The sequence below is a fragment of the Salvelinus fontinalis genome, chromosome 11, assembly GCF_029448725.1.
Source record: "Salvelinus fontinalis isolate EN_2023a chromosome 11, ASM2944872v1, whole genome shotgun sequence".
NCBI lineage: Eukaryota > Metazoa > Chordata > Actinopteri > Salmoniformes > Salmonidae > Salvelinus > Salvelinus fontinalis.
Genome location: NC_074675.1, coordinates 24,295,741 through 24,314,400, shown reverse-complemented (window position 1 = coordinate 24,314,400; position 18,660 = coordinate 24,295,741). Strand labels below are relative to the sequence as shown.

Genomic DNA, 18,660 nt, shown 5'->3' with positions numbered 1-18,660 from the left:
AAACACTTATCTCCCTCACTAGCTTTAAGCACCAGCTGTCAGAGCAGCTCATAGATTACTGCACCTGTACATAGCCCATCTATAATTTAGCCCAAACAACTACCTCTTTACCTACTGTATTTATTTATTTTGCTCCTTTGCACCCCATTATTTCTATCTCTACTTTGCACCTTCTTCCACTGCAAACCAACCATTCCAGTGTTTTTTTTAAACTTGCTATATTGTATTTACTTCGCCACCATGGCCTTTTTATATTTTTATTTATTTATATATATATTTTGTTTGCCTTCACCTCCCTTATCTCACCTCACTTGCTCATATTGTATATAGACTTATTTTTCACTGTATTATTGACTATGTTTGTTTTACTCCATGTGTAACTATGTGTTGTTGTATGTGTCGAACTGCTTTGCTTTATCTTGGCCAGGTCGCAATTGTAAATGAGAACGTGTTCTCAATTTGCCTACCTGGTTAAATAAAGGTGAAATAAAAAATGTATACAGGACATTTAAGTACATTTAAGTTCTCCACAGGAGAATTATACCAGATATAACAGACTGACCCTAGCCCCCCGTACATAGACTATTTCAAGATAGATACTGGAGACTGAGACAGGTGGGTCGGGCGACACTGGCCCCGTCTGACGATACCCCTGGACAGGGCCAACCAGGCAGGATATAACCCCATCCACTTTGACAAAGCGCAGCCCCCACAACACTAGAGGGATATCAACAGACCACCAACTTACTACGCTGAGACAAGGCTGAGTATAGCCCACGAAGATCTCCTCTTGGGTCAGAGGCAGAGAATCCCAGTGGAGAAAGGGGAGTCGGCCAGGCACATGCAGCAAGGGCGGTTCGTCGCTCCAGTACCTTTCTGTTGACCTTCACACCCCTGGACCAGACTACACTCAATCATAGGACCGACTGAAGAGATGATTCTTCAGTAATAACTTAAAGGTTGAGACTGAGTCTGCATCTCTCACATGGATAGGCAGACCATTACATAAAAATTGAGCTATATAGGAGAAAGCTCTGCCTCCAGCTCTTTGCTTAGAAATTCTAGGGACAATGAGGTGGGAAACAAAATAACACGTCCTAATAGCTTGTAGTAAATGGAGGCCATTATGGCTTGTTTTCCATCTAGATCAAGGCGTTAATGCACAGGACACTGCCTCGCTAATGTTGTATAATTACTGTCGTGTGATTTATGCTGATGCATTAGCTAGGCAAGTGCATGTGGAAAGGTGTGCAACAGTATTAAGTATGCACACACACACATTTACAGATTCACGCATACAAACTACACATAGGCAGACATAATGTATGCACAAGCGCACACAGTTATTTTTCTGGAGTGGAGAGCCGTTCTACCTTGGTAGCTTACAGACTATTTGTCTTGATGCATGCATGCATGCACACACCTATTCATTCTGACCTTTGACCTCTTGTGTTCCACTAGGGTCTTGCTAAGCATCATGTACCTGATGGTGGAGACCATCCGTCTGCAGACAGAGGACGACAGGCCAGAGTGGAGAACTGCCAGAGAGGCCTTCAAGACTGAACTGGGTTTGTGTTTGTGCGTGTGTATTTGTGTGTGCAGTGTAAGACTTTTCTTTAATTTCAACAGTAAAACACTGTGAATTACACAGTAAAATACCTTAAATGTGTTTTACAGAATTAATTATGGTGCATTGTGGGTTAATGTTGTAAGCGGGGAAAGAGTCTCTGGCTCATTAACATACTGTATGTTAATGTGTGCCTTCTAAGAGGCTATATTTGTTGCACAGGTGAGTGAGAATGCTGTACCCCCCCAGAATACAGTAATATACTGTATATAATGAATTCTACAACCTTGTCCTGTAAATCTCCAGTAATTTACTGGCCAATTGCTGCCAGTAATTGACGGTAATTCAGAATACAGTACCATACTGTTTTCTTGGAGCGCCAAAAACCTTTTGACCACTAGTGGGTGCATGGTATTGTTGTGTCTTTTAAGAGGCTATATTTGTTGTGCCCTTTAGTGAGAATGGTGTACAAATTTAACTGATATGTGGTAGTGGTTCCTTAACAGTGAAATGTATATAGGGAACAGATCAGAGATAGCCTGGGTGGCGTGACCCACGTGACTACATAGCTCGAGAGCTGGTGTCTGCCAGACTAGATCAGAGTGGCAGCGGGTCTTAAACCTTTAATGGTTGAATATTTAACCATGTCCATTTGATTTGTTTTGCCCTATAATCCCGGACAGTTTGGAAGCCTTTGATTAGGCCTGTAGAAGTGCAAGTGATATAAAGCACCTAGTATTCATTATTATGCTGTAATATACAAATGCCTAGCAGCCAACCTTCTTGCTCCAATCCCTTGTAATTACAGTAAAATACTGCAATAATTACTTTGTTACAGTTTATTAGTCACCTTTACAGTATTGTACTGTGTTTAATTTCTTTGACATTATAGTCATTTACAGGAAGCTGGCATCAAGTTGCCCTGAATATCTCAGTAATTTATTGACAATATCCAGTAATAGTCAAATATATATCATAAGATATCTTGTTTTAATTACAATTATTTTGAAGACCAGTACCCTTTAACTACAACAATATTTTCAGTAAAGGTTACAGATACTTTTTACATGCTATGACTTTGAGTTTATTGCATCGACAATAAGTTTTTATTGTCAAGAGTGCCTGCTAAATGACCAAAATGAAAACTTGCAAAGACCACTGGGTAATTACAGAAATATACTGTAATTGTAATTGGTACTGTAATTTAGATTACAGTAACTGACTTGGTACTGTAAATTAGATTACAGTAACATTTTTGGTACCATAAAATGGATTACAGTAGCTGTACTGTAAAATAAAGTACAGTAACTTACTGGCCAATTGCTGCCTGTAAGTTACTGTAAATTATACAGGAAATGTTTTAGTGTGTGCACTGTGTGTGCTTTGTATGTGTGCCATGTGTGTACTCTAGGTGCGTGCTGGCTGTTAACCCTTTCCTTTCCTCTAACCTCAGGAACTCCTCTGTACAACGGAGAGCCATTTTCCCTGCTGCTCTTCACCATGGTGACCAAGTTCTGCAGTATGAACGCTCCACACTTTCCCATGAAGAAGGTCCTGCTGCTGCTCTGGAAGACCATCCTGGTCAGTAAGCCACAGCACAGACACCATCTCCTGTCCCTTTAGTAGGCTAGCCGCTTCGCAGCGGAGATATTTCATCCACCGTTATGTTGTCATCTATTGTACATTCAAAACACTTGTTAGAAGGATGTTAGAATGTTATAGTAGTGTCAGGCTAGACTAGTTCCACAGTGGAATTGACGGGGCTTGGAAAACGAGGCTTGCCAATATCTGCATAGAGCTCTGTGCATGTGTGTGCTCATGTACATCTCTATGGCTTTCTGTGTCCATCTTTCTCTGTGTGTATGTGTCCATATCAAACTGTGTGTGTCTGTGTTACAGTTCACCATGGGGGGCTTCGAGGAGCTCCAGGAGATGAAGGTTCGAGGCAGAGAGAGGCTGAGCCTGCCCCCCCTACCCGAGGACAGCATCCAGGTGGTCCGGAGCATGAGAGCAGCCTCTCCTCCAGCCTCGGCAATGGAGCTCATAGAACAGCAACAGCAGGCCAAGAGAGGACGCCGCAGCCGCAGGGTACGTATTCTACCAAACATTATATTATGGGCATACTGTTCACGCACTGTCCGTGGCGCTTTTCACATACGCACACCTGTGCGTTGGACTCACACTCGACTGAATACACACCTGATGTGCTCTAACAGTGAGCCTAACTGAACCCTGCGGTCACAGAGGGCACGGTGCGTGAGGCTAACAAGCATTGATTGCTCAGCCTGGCTATAGCAGTAGGAAATGTGAATAGGGACCATGTGCACACCATCCGTGTACTGTATTCCCCTGACAGTGGAGGGAATGACACGTTTGTTCTTAACTTTTTCCTCTAATCCCAACTGTGCTGTTTTTAGACTAGAGCTCTGACTTCACCAGGCTCTCAACCCCCCCCCTCCTCTTCCGTGTGTCCCTGCAGAGTGCCTTTGTTGATAGCTTGGAAGGAGACAGTCCCTTTCCCAAGAAGCAGGTCTTTACCCACTTTCCCTCTGCATTTTCCCTGCCTTGGGCTGGTTCTTGCACCTTCTATGCCTCCACCTCTTTCGTCTCCTCTTCTTTCTCCTCTTCCTCTTATTCTTTCTCCTCTTCTTCCTCCATCTCCTCCTTGTTCTCCTCCTCTTCCCCCTTCTTTTTCTCCTCCTTCACTGCGTTCTGCACTGTATGGGTGGGTACAGAGGCAGGGCTGGCTGTGGTCATTGAGGTCGCATGACGGGAGCTTTCCTCTAGTCTCTACCTCCACTGAGTTGTTTAGCCGCCACAGTATCACTGTGGACAACAGTTCACTGCAGCTTCTTTCCCACCACAGAGCCAAATGGCTTGTTCTCCATGGGATACGAGTCATATCCTATGCTGGTCACACTGCTTCCGTCCCCTCTGTTGCTCTCCTCACCACCACACACCTAACGACTAGTTACTACCAGCACACCACCGTACGTTACATTGCACTGGCGTTTCGCTGCTATTGAATGCCACCCCCTCTGCTTGATGCTTGTTGCATTGATGATGCCTCAGTCATTCATTAAAACTATAGAAGTGGCATGAGATTACTGGGTTTGTGTTGTATGACTGATATGGTTGTAGGTGGAATGTTTAACACTTGAATATGGAGTCGGGCCCAAACGTTCCTCAGTTTTTTTTTTTGCTGGGAGTTTCTGTAACCTTTTGTCTTGGAGTGCAGCCTTACGGTTAGTAAATCTGAGTATTGCTTGTGGTTGAAGTGGGAAGCCAGGGCCTAACCCTGTGTGTGTGTGAGGGGACGGCCTCTTTTATGCCCCCTGCTGGTTGTTCTGGGTTCCAGCCGCTGGTAAAGCAGGACAGCCTAGACACATACAACGAGCGAGACCCCTTTAAGAACGACGACGCACGAGACGAGGAGGAGGACGGCGAGGAAGCCGACAGTGGCATCGAGGGCGAGGTGGACCCCCTGGACCGTGATGTCATCATCCAGCCACCACCCCCACCGCCCCCGCTCAGACCCCCCACTGAGAGAGCGTCCCTCCCCAAGGGTCTGCCTTGGGCCCCCAAAGTCAGGTAAGACTGGGAGGCCCAGTTCCAAACAAACCTCTAGCCCCTCGGCATAACTCTTAACCCTTCTGTGTTTGCAAATCTGAAAGGATTGGATGGGTGTAATATAGCTGAAGCTCCCCAAACACCGTCAGAAGGCAGGGTGGATCACCTTATTGCTTACCTCAGATCTTCAAACTCAAGGGTTAACATGAAAAATAAAAAGTTTAGACTGGGTTCTAGTTTTGTTATTCTACACACTCATGCTGCTGATAGTGCCCCCTCTGTTCAGGAGGACTCAAAGTAACCCACCTCAGTCACTCATACAGCAACAGCCTGGTACCCTAGCTCCCCCTCGCAAGATGGCATCCGTCTACACAGCTGTGTGGATAAGACCGAGAGGGCAGAGGGAGACAGGGGAGGCAAGGAAAGGACGGCCGCGAGCGACCCAGTCTTAGCTCTTATCATCCTCTACTCATTATCTGTAAACTCATGCATTATTCACCCCAACAGACGTGTGTGTGTGTGTGTGTGTGTGCGACCTTGAACCATAGTGTAGTGCTGGGATAATTTAGCACGAGGCGGAATTCCAGATCCCAATATCGAACAGAGTACAGCGTGACTGATAAGCGTGACTGATAAGGCTTTAAGCATGAGATGCATCATCTGGTTAGCAACCGCATGTCTTTGATCAGTCTGTTTGGATAGTATCACTACAAGACCGGGAAGCCAGGTTAGGAAACACAGTAGGTCTAGTAGTGTGATCAGTGAGAAGGTGGACCTCAGACTGGGGGTTAGTGAGGGGCAGCAGGCTTCAGGTGATTTGAGATGCCTGACCAGCTTGTCTGTCTGTCTGTCTCGACAGAGAGAAAGACATCGAATACTTCTTGGAGACCAGCAGGAACAAGTTCATCGGCTTCACTCTGGGAAAGTGAGTGTCAATATCACCGTGTTCTATCTGAAAGGCTCGCTCCGTGTAGCACACTGCCACGTGTGGTCATAGTTAGTGCAGTGCCAGGGAATGTTCTCTCTCTGTTGCTGCGCTGAGTGGTGCTATGTTTGTTTTCTAGTGACACAGAGACACTAGTCGGTCTCCCTAGACCCATACACGAGAGTGTGAAGACTCTTAAACAGGTAAGAAGGAGAGAAATCAGTCTTATCATTTCTCCTCTATCCTCTCCACCTCTCCTCTCAATCCCTCCATCCCTCTCTCTCCACCAGGTTCGAGTGTTAGAATTCAACACTTCATCGCCAGCGTATTTGACCAGCTAGTCAATATCCCTGGACATTGACGTCCCACTTAGAAATCAATTGTGCGTTTGAACTGACTGTGAAACACCTTTACACCGAGGAATGCCCTTCTTGTGTGTCAATCTGTGAAGTCTAATTAACGTCTGTTAAAAGCCTCTTCTGTTTACACATCGTGCGCTGCCTGACAAGTGATAGTCAGAAATACTATAGTATATCGCCATGGTGATGTCTCATTGAAAAAGTGTGAAGTGGAATAGAATGGATTGTGGTAATGAAGTGCTTTGCACTGATTCTCATAGTGCTTTATATCGTGTTGTGGTGGCGTATAGGCTAACTCATCATTTCCCTCCAGCACAAATATGTCTCTATTGCTGAGATGCAGATCAAGAGGGAAGAGGAGCTTCAACAGTGCCCCATGACCCTGGTCAGTGATGCCTCTTACTGTTTACTTTGAAATTACAGGAACTCCTCTCTTTGAATGAGTTTAACGCTAGGCTAAAACAAAACTGGACAATGAAGTTGGGGGGCTGTCAATGTTTTGACTCCTAGTTGCACCACACCTCCCCAAAGCATCATGTCTGCTCAATGTCTACATTTATATTTTTAAACTGTAGTGCTTTGTTGTTTTTTTTATGCTGTAAATGTGTCTTTGCAACGAAACGTTTTGTTTCTATTTTGGCCAGGTCTCTCTTGAAAAATAGATTTTTTTAATCCCAATGAGACTAACCTGGTCAAATAAAAATATGATCCTTCATTTTCTAAGTGTTGGAACAGGGCTTTGTGAGTGGAAACAAGATGACTATATGTGTAACTCATATTGTGTGGTGTTGTGTTGGTCAGGGGGAAGAGGATGTGGATGAGACGCCCACAGAGATCCTGTATCTGGGAATGCTTCCTAACCTGTCTCAGTATGTGGTGAGGACATCTGCCATTATATTCTGCTCCAACAAGACACTTCACATGGCATCATCTTCCTTTGCATCTTGAAAATCATGCCTGCACTGTAGATTTCTACTCAGTATTTGCTGTCTAGACCTGTCATGTTTCAGAGCTGAGAGGTTGAAAGCTAAAACCCACATTGTATTTATCAGATTGCCCTTCTGAAGCTGCTGCTGGCTGCAGCACCTACCTCCAAAACCAAGACGGACTCCATCAATATACTGGCTGATGTGCTGCCAGAGGAGATGCCGTGAGTGTAATAACCTTGTGCCTCTCCTTGTTCCCTCATAGTCATCTTTTCTGTTCAGGCTTAAGTTGGAAATTAATTTAGTTTGTTCAGAAATGAAGTCAATGAAAAAAGATTTATCATGTCAAGGGAAGTTGTTGCTATGAATCACATAAAAGGTGTGTGTGTGTGTGGTGTGTGTGTGTTGTGTTTTGTTTTGTTTCTTTGTTGGCAGGATCACGGTCCTCCAGAGCATGAAGCTGGGTATTGACGTGAACAGACACAAGGAGATCATTGTCAAGGCCATCTCTGCACTTCTGCTCCTGCTGCTCAAGCACCTGAAACTCAATCACATTTACCAAGTAAGCTACCTATGACCACTATCTGCCTTTCTTTCTCTCTACCTCTGTCTTTCTTTATCTGCTTCCCACCTTTCCACCCTCACACACCAGGTCAGCCTCCACTCTCTCTCTTCTCCCAGCCCTCCACATTCACCACCACATTTCTCTCTCTTTCTCTCTATCTCCTCTCCCTGCCCCCACCCCTTTGGCTCCTGGCAGCCTGTAGACAGATCCTGCACTGGAATGATAGGCACACAGTCAAAGGTTCATACGTCTCCCCGCACAAAGAGAAGGCGATGGATAGAGGGAGGCAGAATAGAGAGAGGAGAAATACCATCAGACAAGAAATGGGCACATAGCAGCACCATCCATCTTCCAAAATGCAAAGCTGAGCTCCCTCCAAAATCTGCTCTTGTAAAGGATTATAATTCCGATTTCTGGGGGGATTAGCTTCATTTATCGTCCTCCTGCTACTGCTTCTCCCTGGGATGAGCGAGTGTGTCTCTCTTCAGCACACAAAATCATGCTCCTTAAAAAAGGGATTGGTTCAATTTTTACTGTTTGGCACGCCACCACTAGTGATAGGTAGTGAATCCTCTTCACAGAGAAATGGAGCATCTGCTCTTTTGAGAATAGTGTGCTTATACCTGGCTGCATCCCATACCTTGCAGCAGGTCAGGACTATTCTGTCAAATCCTAAATGAAAAAGGAGCTAGTTCCCCATTTTTAAAAGGATGATAGATGAAACATAGCTGGATGTAAAATTATAGTAGTGCCATCTACTGCCCAAAGATGATTACTTTCACTCTTATTTCCCACTACCAACTGTCAAAATGAAGCTTGTTACAAAGACGTATTAATGCAACTGCAGAACGCAGCTGAGTGAAAGGGTTTGAGTCTGCCTATGGCTCCTTTTCTGCTGGCTCTTAGACAGCCATGGCACAGAGCTGAGTAACTCTAAGGAAAGCAGATTGGCTAAATCCTCTTATTGGAACCGCCGTCGTGAGAATGTAGAGGGGTTGTCATTTCAGAGTGTCTTTTACACCCCAGAAATCGGGCGATAGAATGCTTTTAATTCATATGCATACAGCAATAATAGTAGCTGTGCTAATAAAATGTGGTCTTGAACATTCTTTTGATGATGGTAAACGAGTCCATAGAATGTATAAAAGAGGAGAAATCGGTCTATTCCTGAACTCCGCAGGCTGCTCATAAAAGATAGAAAGACTGGGGGGGTTGGAGGATTTATCTTTTATTATTTAATAGCTATGCATTTTTCCTTATTAGGAATTAAAGGGCTATCATGACATAGTGCTTTATCTGGTCCTCTATGGTGACTTTGCAGTGACCTTGTTTTCTCTCTCTCTCTCTCTCTCTCCTCAGTTTGAGATTGTCTCTCAACACCTGGTGTTCGCTAACTGCATCCCCCTCATCCTCAAGTTCTTCAACCAGAACATCCTGTCTTACATCAGTGCCAAAAACAGGTAGGACTCGCTGACTACATCTGACAACCACTTAGTTTCTGCCACAGTGCCAGAGGTACATCTGCACCCACATAAAGGCATGGCTTCCGTCTGCCAGGTATTTGTTTCCTGCTCATAGAAGACACAGGGTTGGAGGTGCCAAAACACAGGGGGTTCAGGTGTGGATGGTAAATGTGTCTCTCACCTCAGTGACAGGTGTAACACCACTGTTGACAGAAAGATGGGCTGTAATAATCTCGTGTGTGATTCTTTGTTGGCTCTCATTGTAGTATATGTGTGCTGGACTTCCCTCACTGTGTGGTCCACGAGATGCCTGAGCTCACGGCTGAGAGCTTGGTGAGTCCAGATCACAAACCCATGTGTTTACATCAGACTGTTCAAATGTTAAAGACCTGGCTATGGGTTTATCTGTTGGCTGCGATTAGACATTGGCCGTGTCCGGCTACCCGTCCTAAATAGTAGGCCGTTATAAATGTGTTCTTTGTGTGCATTTCAATTCTCCTAACCCTTTCTTTTCCTGTGATTTGTAGGAAGCTGGAGACCGTAATCAGTTCTGCTGGCGTAATCTCTTCTCCTGCATCAACCTGCTGAGGATCCTCAACAAGCTGACTAAGTGGAAACACTCCAGGACCATGGTGAGAGAGACGAGGTGTTGCCTCTCTCTATGATCATATGTCCCTTATTCAGTGCCCACTTGTAGAACCTATCAGATCCTTTCAGATCTACAAGAGTGCCTAGGTGGTACAGGCTAGCGGACAGTTTGGAATTCAAAGACTTGTGTCGGGACACTTTTGAGATCCACTGTGTCCTCTTCCACCTCCTCTCTCAGATGCTGGTGGTTTTCAAGTCTGCTCCCATCCTGAAGAGGGCGCTGAAGGTCAAACAGGCCATGATGCAGCTGTATGTCCTCAAGCTGCTCAAGATCCAGACCAAGTACCTGGGCCGCCAGTGGAGGAAGAGCAACATGAAGACCATGTCAGCCATCTACCAGAAAGTACGACACAGGCTCAATGACGACTGGGCCTATGGCAACGGTAAGACGCAATTAAACTTTTGAACGCATACCTGAAGTCAACTCTTAATTCACTGGTGTGTAGGAGATGTGAAAGCTATGCAACGAATCAGAATGTGATGATGAATGTGAATGTAATGATGTAGGTACATACAATATGCCTTTGATTAGGATCTCCGTAACTGAAGTCCAATCACCCAACTACTGTAAGATAGCCGGTATCTAGGCCGGTATCTGCTGCCATAGTAACCAAACCAGGAGCCAGTTAGGGGTGAGAGGCCCTCAGAGAAAAAGAGACGACTGTCTGTCATCACATGTCTCAGGTTCTATTCTCAATGGACCAGATAGACTGAGAGAGATCCCTTGGTCCCTCAAGTCCCTCTGCTGTGAATTGCAATCTCAGACTTGACTCTTTTCTCTGTATTGATTGATTGGTGCTGTTCATCAAGTTAATAGACCTGCGAATAAAACTCTGCTGTTAATTGTTCTTTTGTCCTCCAGATATCGATGCGCGGCCGTGGGACTTCCAGGCGGAGGAGTGCGCCCTGAGGGAGAGCATTGAGAAGTTCAACAGCCGTCGCTACGACAAGAACCAGAACGGCGAGTTCGCCCCGGTGGACAACTGCCTGCAAAGTGTTCTGGGCCAGCGTGTTGAGCTGCCGGAGGACTTCCACTACAGCTATGAAATGTGGCTGGAGAGAGAGGTGTTTTCACAGCCTATCCAATGGGAAGGCCTACTACAACAGGCCCGGTGAGGGGGGAGGACACGCATACCAGGGACACAAGCCTACGACTACTGTGATCTTCATGTAAATATGTGGCAGAAATAGAACATCTCTTTGTAATCGCCTGTATCCGTGCAGAAATTGTACAGTAACGATATAGACAGTAATAATGATGTCATGGCAACTTGGCAGGAGCAGGCTCTTACAGTACAACTATGTGGAATACTGTCACTATTCTGTCAGTCACGACAACCAATCCAACCACTATGTCCAAACCACCAGTACATTTTTTTCTCACTCAATTTGGTTCGCTTCTGTGCTTTGTGGAATAATTAATTTTATATCCATGGCATGTCCTCTTGTTTAATGAAGATGTACATTTGAAGTACTGGCACTATGTTTAGTTTATGTTGTAATGTTTTACATGTGTATTTATTTATGATCACAGACATTATGTTTCAGTATGTAAATCTCATAGCTGCAGATGATATTGTGGTTGATATTTCTAGACAAAAATGCCTATTTGTAAAGAAAGTACTGTGTATTAACAGGCTAACGATTAAGTACCTTACCGTGATTGTTTTCAATTAAAATAGCAAATAGCAATTTCTCAAGCAAGAATTTTGCCAGGACTGTCTGGAGTTGGTCTGAGTAGGGAGGGGGAGATTAGTGTGATTGGTAGACAGGTTTTGAACTAATTTACCCCACCTGTGGATGTCACCAGGCAGACAAACTCCATCCTACCAAAACAGGAAGAAACAGCTGTTACATTTAAAGGGCATTATCATAATTTTCACAATTTCACAGTATTATTCCAACCTCGGTGTGGAAATATATATAAAGCACAGGGAAATCACGTTTTTGGGAGAATTTAACAACATTTCCCCTTTTCTAGATAAATAGTATTTTAATTTGTGTAATCACAAACAGATATTTCTGTAAATCATTGATCATCAACCAGATTCAGCTGCGGGATGATTTTCTTTCTTCTTCAGCGGATGGTCAGGGTGCCAAAACATAATTACAAATAATTTGTTGACATAAAAAAAAACTGATTTAGTATTTTACAAAGATGATAAACTTGCTGACATTTGTATACGATCACATCTCTCTATTATGTGTGGGAATACTTGGCAAACAGATTTCCAAAATTAAAATCACTTGGAGCTGATTTCCTGGTGTTTTTAGAGTTTTTCATGTCTAACAATGAGAAGAAAAAAAAGAACTTGGGGGTTGTCCAAATTCGGCCCACGGCCAGCAAGTGGGGGAACCCTGCTGTTAGTAGTATGTGGTAGTTCATTTCTGTTTATAAAGGTCTGTGACGCCTTAGGCCAGATAGAGAGAAAACAAAGGATAAGGACACAGGCACACTTTTTGAGGCTAAACTGAAGGGTTTGACCAGGGATTTGGGAGGCTTGAGGGGGTTCATCGGCCCAACGTGGGGAGGCTGTCTCTGGGTAAATCGATGGCAGTGTCCCTGACTCCCTCTGGAACTCTGAGGAGTCCTGTGTGCTTCACTCTCTGTCCTCCCAAATGTGTCATGGCTGTCTTGGTTTAGCCCTCAGTCCACCTCCCAACTTCAACAGAGCAGCCCATCTTGAATAACAGCACAACGACTGAAGGGCTACAAGTGTCCTTGTGAGGCTATGATCTCCCTCGCTGAATACAGTCGTTGTCACACAATGGGGTTGATTTTTATGAGATCTGTTGTCTAGTCAATTTCTTTCACTGTAAAGTAGAACTACCTTGGGCTGTCAAGACCAGTACGTATTCTCCGGTGAGTGTTCTGTAACTTTCTCTCAAGGTTACGGGAACATTCTCTGATGACACAAGCACATAAGACATGATCACGGTCACTTTTTAATACTATCTAGTGTAGTCTTTAGTGTCTCTCTCTGGAGAATTTGTGTAGTCGGTTGAGATGTCCTTGGTTGTATTATCTTTGTATTGAACAATGATTGTGTAACTGAATTGTGCTTCTTTGTGGAAACTAAGTCTGCAGGGCTGCAGTTTCAGCTTTCATATTTAAAAGTGTATTCTGAAATTTGATACAATATTTCAAAATGTGACTTGTTCAAATTCTGTTTTTAGAACACAAATTCAAAATGTACTCTCACTCACCATTTGGTATATGTAGGGTGTTTCGGTAAATGCACCTACATTATTGTCTATTGAGTCAGCACAGTCTGGAGTATGTCTCAAAAGACATGTCAAGTTTGTCCCACACAGGCGAAGAGAAAGTCATTTGACCTTTACTTCTGGGTTTTCTTGAATGCAAAAGATTTAAAAAACAACTGCTTATCTTGAGGTTCTCAGGTTTTCAGTATGTCAATAATTCTAAAGTTCAGGTTGTACAACTATGGCTTCCTCCTCACTACCTATACAGTATGAATGCAACTGTTGGACTTGCAATAACATGGTAATAACAACCGAAGCATTGAAAAGTAGTCTACACTTGAATTGGCACAAACAGTAACCTAGCACAATGTTGATAATCTCTTTACACTTTTTTCCAGAAACCTTAACCTCATGTGACAAAGTAATGAGTGCCAGTTTTGATTATGAATGAATGCCTTACTCAGAGCACCTCATTCAAAACAACGCAATCTCCTTTTCTACCTGAAATTGTACAATCACTGGAAATACTCTACAGTACATGTATGTTTGAGTTCTGGCACAGTTGGAGGAAGTGTTCCTAGATGTGTTTTGCAGTGTTTGGATATTTCTATTTGTGTTTTTGTCAAAATTATAGGAGAGTGCAATAATAATTGATTTTGTTCAGGGGTATCACTGTCCTGTACAGAGGCATTATTCTGTTGAAAGACATATCGGAAGTTGAAACTTGTAAGATAATTCTGTCCCAATATATTCTGTATTTTCTAAATAAAGAGATCACTGGTTTGAATATGTATACATTTATTATGGATAATGTTTATGAAGTTTACACTCTAGACTCCAGCCCTTTTTACAACCTGTTCAGGATAGTGTTGTCCGTGGAGATCAGGTAGTGCGAGAATACGTGATGTTTTCTTGTCTGAAAGTGTTTTTTTAACCCCAAAGTTAAAAAGGTAAGCAAAATAGTTCCCCCCTTTGGTATAGGTCTATTTATTGATTGTGAATAAGGAATGGTGTTTTTTTTTTCAAAAGACATGTGATACAACTAACGTCATGCCCAGCAGCACAGAGGTCAGACAACCTTGTAAAAGTGGCTGCCTATTCAAACACCAAGAACAACCCTAGTGTCTAGAACAGGATACAAACACATGGGATGTCATCTCTGCCAGACTTTTACACCAAAAGGTTGCTAAGCGTAATTATTTCTATTTGACATAAAAATAGCTTTCACTTGTTCACAAAAATGCAACTTGGTAGGGTTTGGGATGTGGGCATGCATCCTTTACTTGAAAAGTAAAAGTAACCTATTTGTGTGATGTCCCTGATGTTTCCAGGTTTCTTTGACACATTTTCAGAGAATGAACAATCTCACAAATCATATAGGAGAGGAATGTCCACACAATGGTGCAGTAACTTTGATGCAGTTGTTGCATACATTGATCACTGGTCAAGGGTACAGTGTAAAGCAAGTAGCCTACATTACTAAAACATACTGCTTCACATGAACTTCCCATGTTATCTATAGTGATTATCAAATGGTTTGTCCACAGCCTACACAAGCAAGAAAAATCAACAGAATCCAGAAAGTCAAGGTCACATAGTGGCAGGCCTGCCAAAAAGGATAGTAGAAGGTCATCCAAGAAGAGATCAGTCAGTGCCAAAGACACCAAGTCAGAAGTGGACATTCTCAGTCCAGCAGCCATGCAGAATGTTTACTACATTTCACACAATGCAGTTGGCTGTCTGGAGATCCGAGGCTTTGGATGGCCTGAGTCAACAAAAAAGAAAATAGGAGGAATGAAGAGCAAGAAAACAAAAAGTGATTGTACCATAAACTTTGCAAAGACCAAAACAAACATTATAGTTTAGTACGGGGTCTATTGAATCTGCATGGCGAAAATCCAACTTTACAGCGTGATATAAATGTAAAGGCAATGTGCCCGATCAGTGGAGGCAATGGCCCGAAATGGAATGGATTAACACCATTCCAGCCAGTATGAGCCCAAAGCAAGTCTCCACTGTTCCCGATTTAGCAGACTGCATTCATGCTAAACACTGCTTATTTTGGCTAAATAGAAAAGTACCTTTACATTGCAGAATCTGTAACACTTCAGCTTAACAGATTGAATAGAGTCCCAATTATAATGTAGATTTTAGTTGATCTTTTCAATTCAAATTCAAAATATCACTTTGGTGACCTCTGGTGGATTGGTTGTTATTTACAGAGAAGAGGGGAACGAAAACATGGAATTATGTTGACCTCTGCTGGCATACCATACCTAGATGCTCTCAAGAAAAACATAGCTGTGACGCGGATGAAGAATGCTTCTCTGGATAATGGAGGTCAAGCATAAACATGGCAAGTTAGAATAACTGCCCTACAAAATAGGGCCTCGCGTGTGGCGCAGAGATCTAAGGCCCTGCTAGCTGTGCCACTAGAGAGCCTAGTTTGTGACCGGGAGACCCATTGGTCGGCGCATAATTGGCCCAGCGTCGTCCGGGTTTGGCCGGCAGGGATGTTACTGTCCTATCGCGTACTAGCGACTCCTGTAGCAGGCCGCTAAGCACGCTGACACGGACACTGAGTGTACGGTGCTTCCTACAACACATTGATGCTTCTGGGTTAAGCGGGCGTTGTGTCAAGAAGCAGTGCGGCTTGTTTGGGTTGTGTTTCAGAGGACGCACGGCTCTCGACCTTCGCCTCTCCTGAGTCCGTACGGGAGTTGCATCGATGGGACAAGACGGTAACTACCAAATTTGGGAGAAAAAAGGGATGAAAAAGAAAAGGCCCTACAAAATAAATCAATTTTACTGGATGGTGATGAAGTATTGAGTTAGTGTTGTCAAGCAAGGGACCTATCTTATATGATGCAACACCTTTCAATTTGACACAGAACCAACATCAGCAAATGTATTAATGCAGGCTGAACAGATTTAGGCACATCTGAATAAGGCCTACACTGTTAGAGAACAGCATTTAGCTTAGAATAGACACCAAACAATGCAATTTACATGAGTGACTCATTCTCAATACCACAACACCCACAGAAATAGAATCCATAGAATAGGTCTCCCACTTTAATTCTAGATAACATCACTCAAAAGCAGTAACTGCATAGTTTAGTTGGCAAAAAGGACAAGCGTATATTGTAAAAATGCCATGTTTAGACTTGATATAAATGCAATTGCCAGTGCCCCACCTAAAGGCCTGCCCTGCCCAGCTGCTTGCAAGAATAAGGCCAGGGTTTCTGAAGTTTATTAGATCCCACAGCAATGAATCATCTTCGCATATCCACTCATAAATAGAACCCTCATAATATTATCTTAAAAATGTAGCTAAGCACTTTAAGAATACAAAAAAAAAATAACACTGTACCAGTCCAGGCACTGTAAAAACCCTGATTAGAGAATCATTTTTACAATTTATTCCTCTGCCCGTGTAACCTTAGATGAAAAAAGATATGTCCTTTGCGGTGTGCATTTTGTTGTTCCAATAGTCCCCATCTCTTCAATCTGCCTCTGATCAACATGGTTCGAAGGAAACCATCTTTAATCTGCTGGAGGTTTCTTCTTTGCCGCCACATCCTTCTTGAAGGCTTCTATCTTTTTTGATATGTTGGGGACCTTAAAAGAGAGGTGGAGTAATCAGAGAAGAGTGCCAAAAATAAAAAGTTCAATAACATAGGCCTATTGTGTTCCCCCCCCCATTTTTTCTCCCCAATTTCGTGGTATCCAATTGTTAGTAGTTACTGTCTTGTCTCATCGCTACAACTCCAAAGACGAAGGTCTACAACTCCAAAGACGAAGGTCGAGAGCCATGCGTCCTCCAAAACACAACCCAACCACACTGCTTCTTAACACAGTGCGCATCCAACCCAGTGCGCATCCAACCCGGAAGCCACCAATGTGTCGGAGGAAACACCTTACACCTAGCGACCTGGTCAGCGAGCACTGAGCCCGGCCCGCCACAGGAGTCGCTAGTGCGCAATGAGACAAGGATATCCCTACCGGACAAACCCTCCCAAACCCGGAAGACGCTAGGCCAATTGTGCGTCGCCCCATGGACCTCCCGGTCGCGGCCGGCTGCGACAGAGCCTGGGCTCGAACCCAGAGTCTCTGAGAGCAAGCACTGCCTTAGACCACTGCGCCACCCGGGAGGCCCCAGGCCTATTGTGTTTTATGCAAATACAGAGAACCATTGACACTGACTGACATCTATAGTGGATTGTTCCCTAGTGGACCAAACTCCACGGTGAAGGAAATTCCTGATGACTCCGCCAATGGAGTGAAGCTGAGACCAGGCTTCGTGGAATCGAGCTCTGACTACTTCGATTTGCCCAAGGTCAATACTTAAAAAATAATTATTAAACACCTACCTTTTACCTGTTTGTCCTCTGTTGTTGCATGCCTTTATTTTGCTGAAATCCATACTTTTTCAATCGAAGTTAAACTACGACTACAGACTTTTTGCTCATTGCTGTTGCTCTAAGATGCCAACACAGTGCAAATGCGCATGTCGACAATTGAACGTCAACAAGGAAACAGTTGGTGATTGTATTTGATTAACGTTTATTGAAAAAAATATGGATTTCAGCAAAAGAAAGGCACGCAACTACATAGGTACAAGATAGGCGTTTCATAATATATATCTATATATTTATTTTTTAAGTATTGACCTTGTCGATGTAGTTAGACTCCACAAAGTCTTGTCTCTGCTTCATTCGGTTGGTAACGTTAGTGGAGTTTAGTCCGCGGCGCTAGTTGCTCCTCTTAGTAGTACCTCGTAGTTTTGAGCGAGGTACATCCCAACAACGTTTCCCAAAGTAAACCCAGCCTGCAAGATTAGAAATACAAATTGTTATTCAAGACGGAATACATGCTGTTGTTTTTACTAGCTAGGTCAGCAGCATTGACAATGCATAGTTATGATAGCTAGCACACAACATAGTTACGAAAGCTAGCTAAGTTGCAAGCTAGCTACAGTAGCCCAGCAATACACACAAAGAGACGCAGAAAGTTAGCAATATATCGTTTTCATTTCGATATCAACTCACCAGGAACTGTAGCATTGTCGTGTCTAACGAAGGTGACAATATTTTAGCAATCCAGTTGGCAGTTTCAAAGTTCGGTCGAACCAGCTAACAATGTCATCAACAGTGTATAATGCGCATGTCATGTCGCCTTCAAAAAGCATTTATTGGCCACGACCCGTCTACAAGGTTTCTGTCATCTACGCGGATGCTGTGTGGTCAAAATAATTCTTATTCGGTGGGGTTTATTGGCGGTTGGCATCCATCGTTATGGTGCATTACCTCCACCTACTGTACTGGAGACCGCACCCGATTAGCCACCGGGAGAAACTAAATCCTACCTGCCAGCTCCGTTGCTCTTAAAAAAAGACTACATCTAATGACGTTCTACTCAATATACTTTTAA

General features: G+C 43.6%; 2 protein-coding genes across 4 annotated transcripts in view; one reads left to right on the top strand and one right to left on the bottom strand.

Annotated features, from left to right (window-relative positions):
- LOC129865341 (striatin-interacting protein 1 homolog) overlaps positions 1–14,014 on the top strand; it is a 41,984-nt gene extending 27,970 nt beyond the window's left edge. For all 3 annotated transcript variants that reach the window (XM_055938048.1, XM_055938047.1, XM_055938049.1), the window contains exons 7-21: positions 1,462–1,568; positions 3,021–3,148; positions 3,467–3,655; positions 4,926–5,158; positions 5,997–6,062; positions 6,202–6,265; positions 6,735–6,806; positions 7,223–7,297; positions 7,474–7,571; positions 7,783–7,909; positions 9,272–9,372; positions 9,642–9,708; positions 9,903–10,007; positions 10,202–10,406; positions 10,886–14,014. In XM_055938048.1, coding sequence (XP_055794023.1) covers positions 1,462–1,568; positions 3,021–3,148; positions 3,467–3,655; positions 4,926–5,158; positions 5,997–6,062; positions 6,202–6,265; positions 6,735–6,806; positions 7,223–7,297; positions 7,474–7,571; positions 7,783–7,909; positions 9,272–9,372; positions 9,642–9,708; positions 9,903–10,007; positions 10,202–10,406; positions 10,886–11,139 — 1,891 coding nt within the window. In that variant the 3' untranslated portion in view covers positions 11,140–14,014. The remainder of the gene's footprint in view (positions 1–1,461; positions 1,569–3,020; positions 3,149–3,466; positions 3,656–4,925; positions 5,159–5,996; positions 6,063–6,201; positions 6,266–6,734; positions 6,807–7,222; positions 7,298–7,473; positions 7,572–7,782; positions 7,910–9,271; positions 9,373–9,641; positions 9,709–9,902; positions 10,008–10,201; positions 10,407–10,885) is intronic.
- A 2,261-nt stretch (positions 14,015–16,275) lies between these two features.
- Positions 16,276–18,496, bottom strand: LOC129865344 (short transmembrane mitochondrial protein 1-like). The gene is made up of 3 exons (XM_055938054.1): positions 18,279–18,496; positions 18,005–18,058; positions 16,276–16,848 (listed from the first exon to the last, which is right to left on the bottom strand). The coding sequence occupies exons 1-3, from the start codon at positions 18,291–18,293 to the stop codon at positions 16,774–16,776; spliced, it is 144 nt and encodes a 47-aa protein (XP_055794029.1). The 5' UTR covers positions 18,294–18,496; the 3' UTR covers positions 16,276–16,773.
- Between the last annotated feature and the right edge of the window lie 164 nt (positions 18,497–18,660).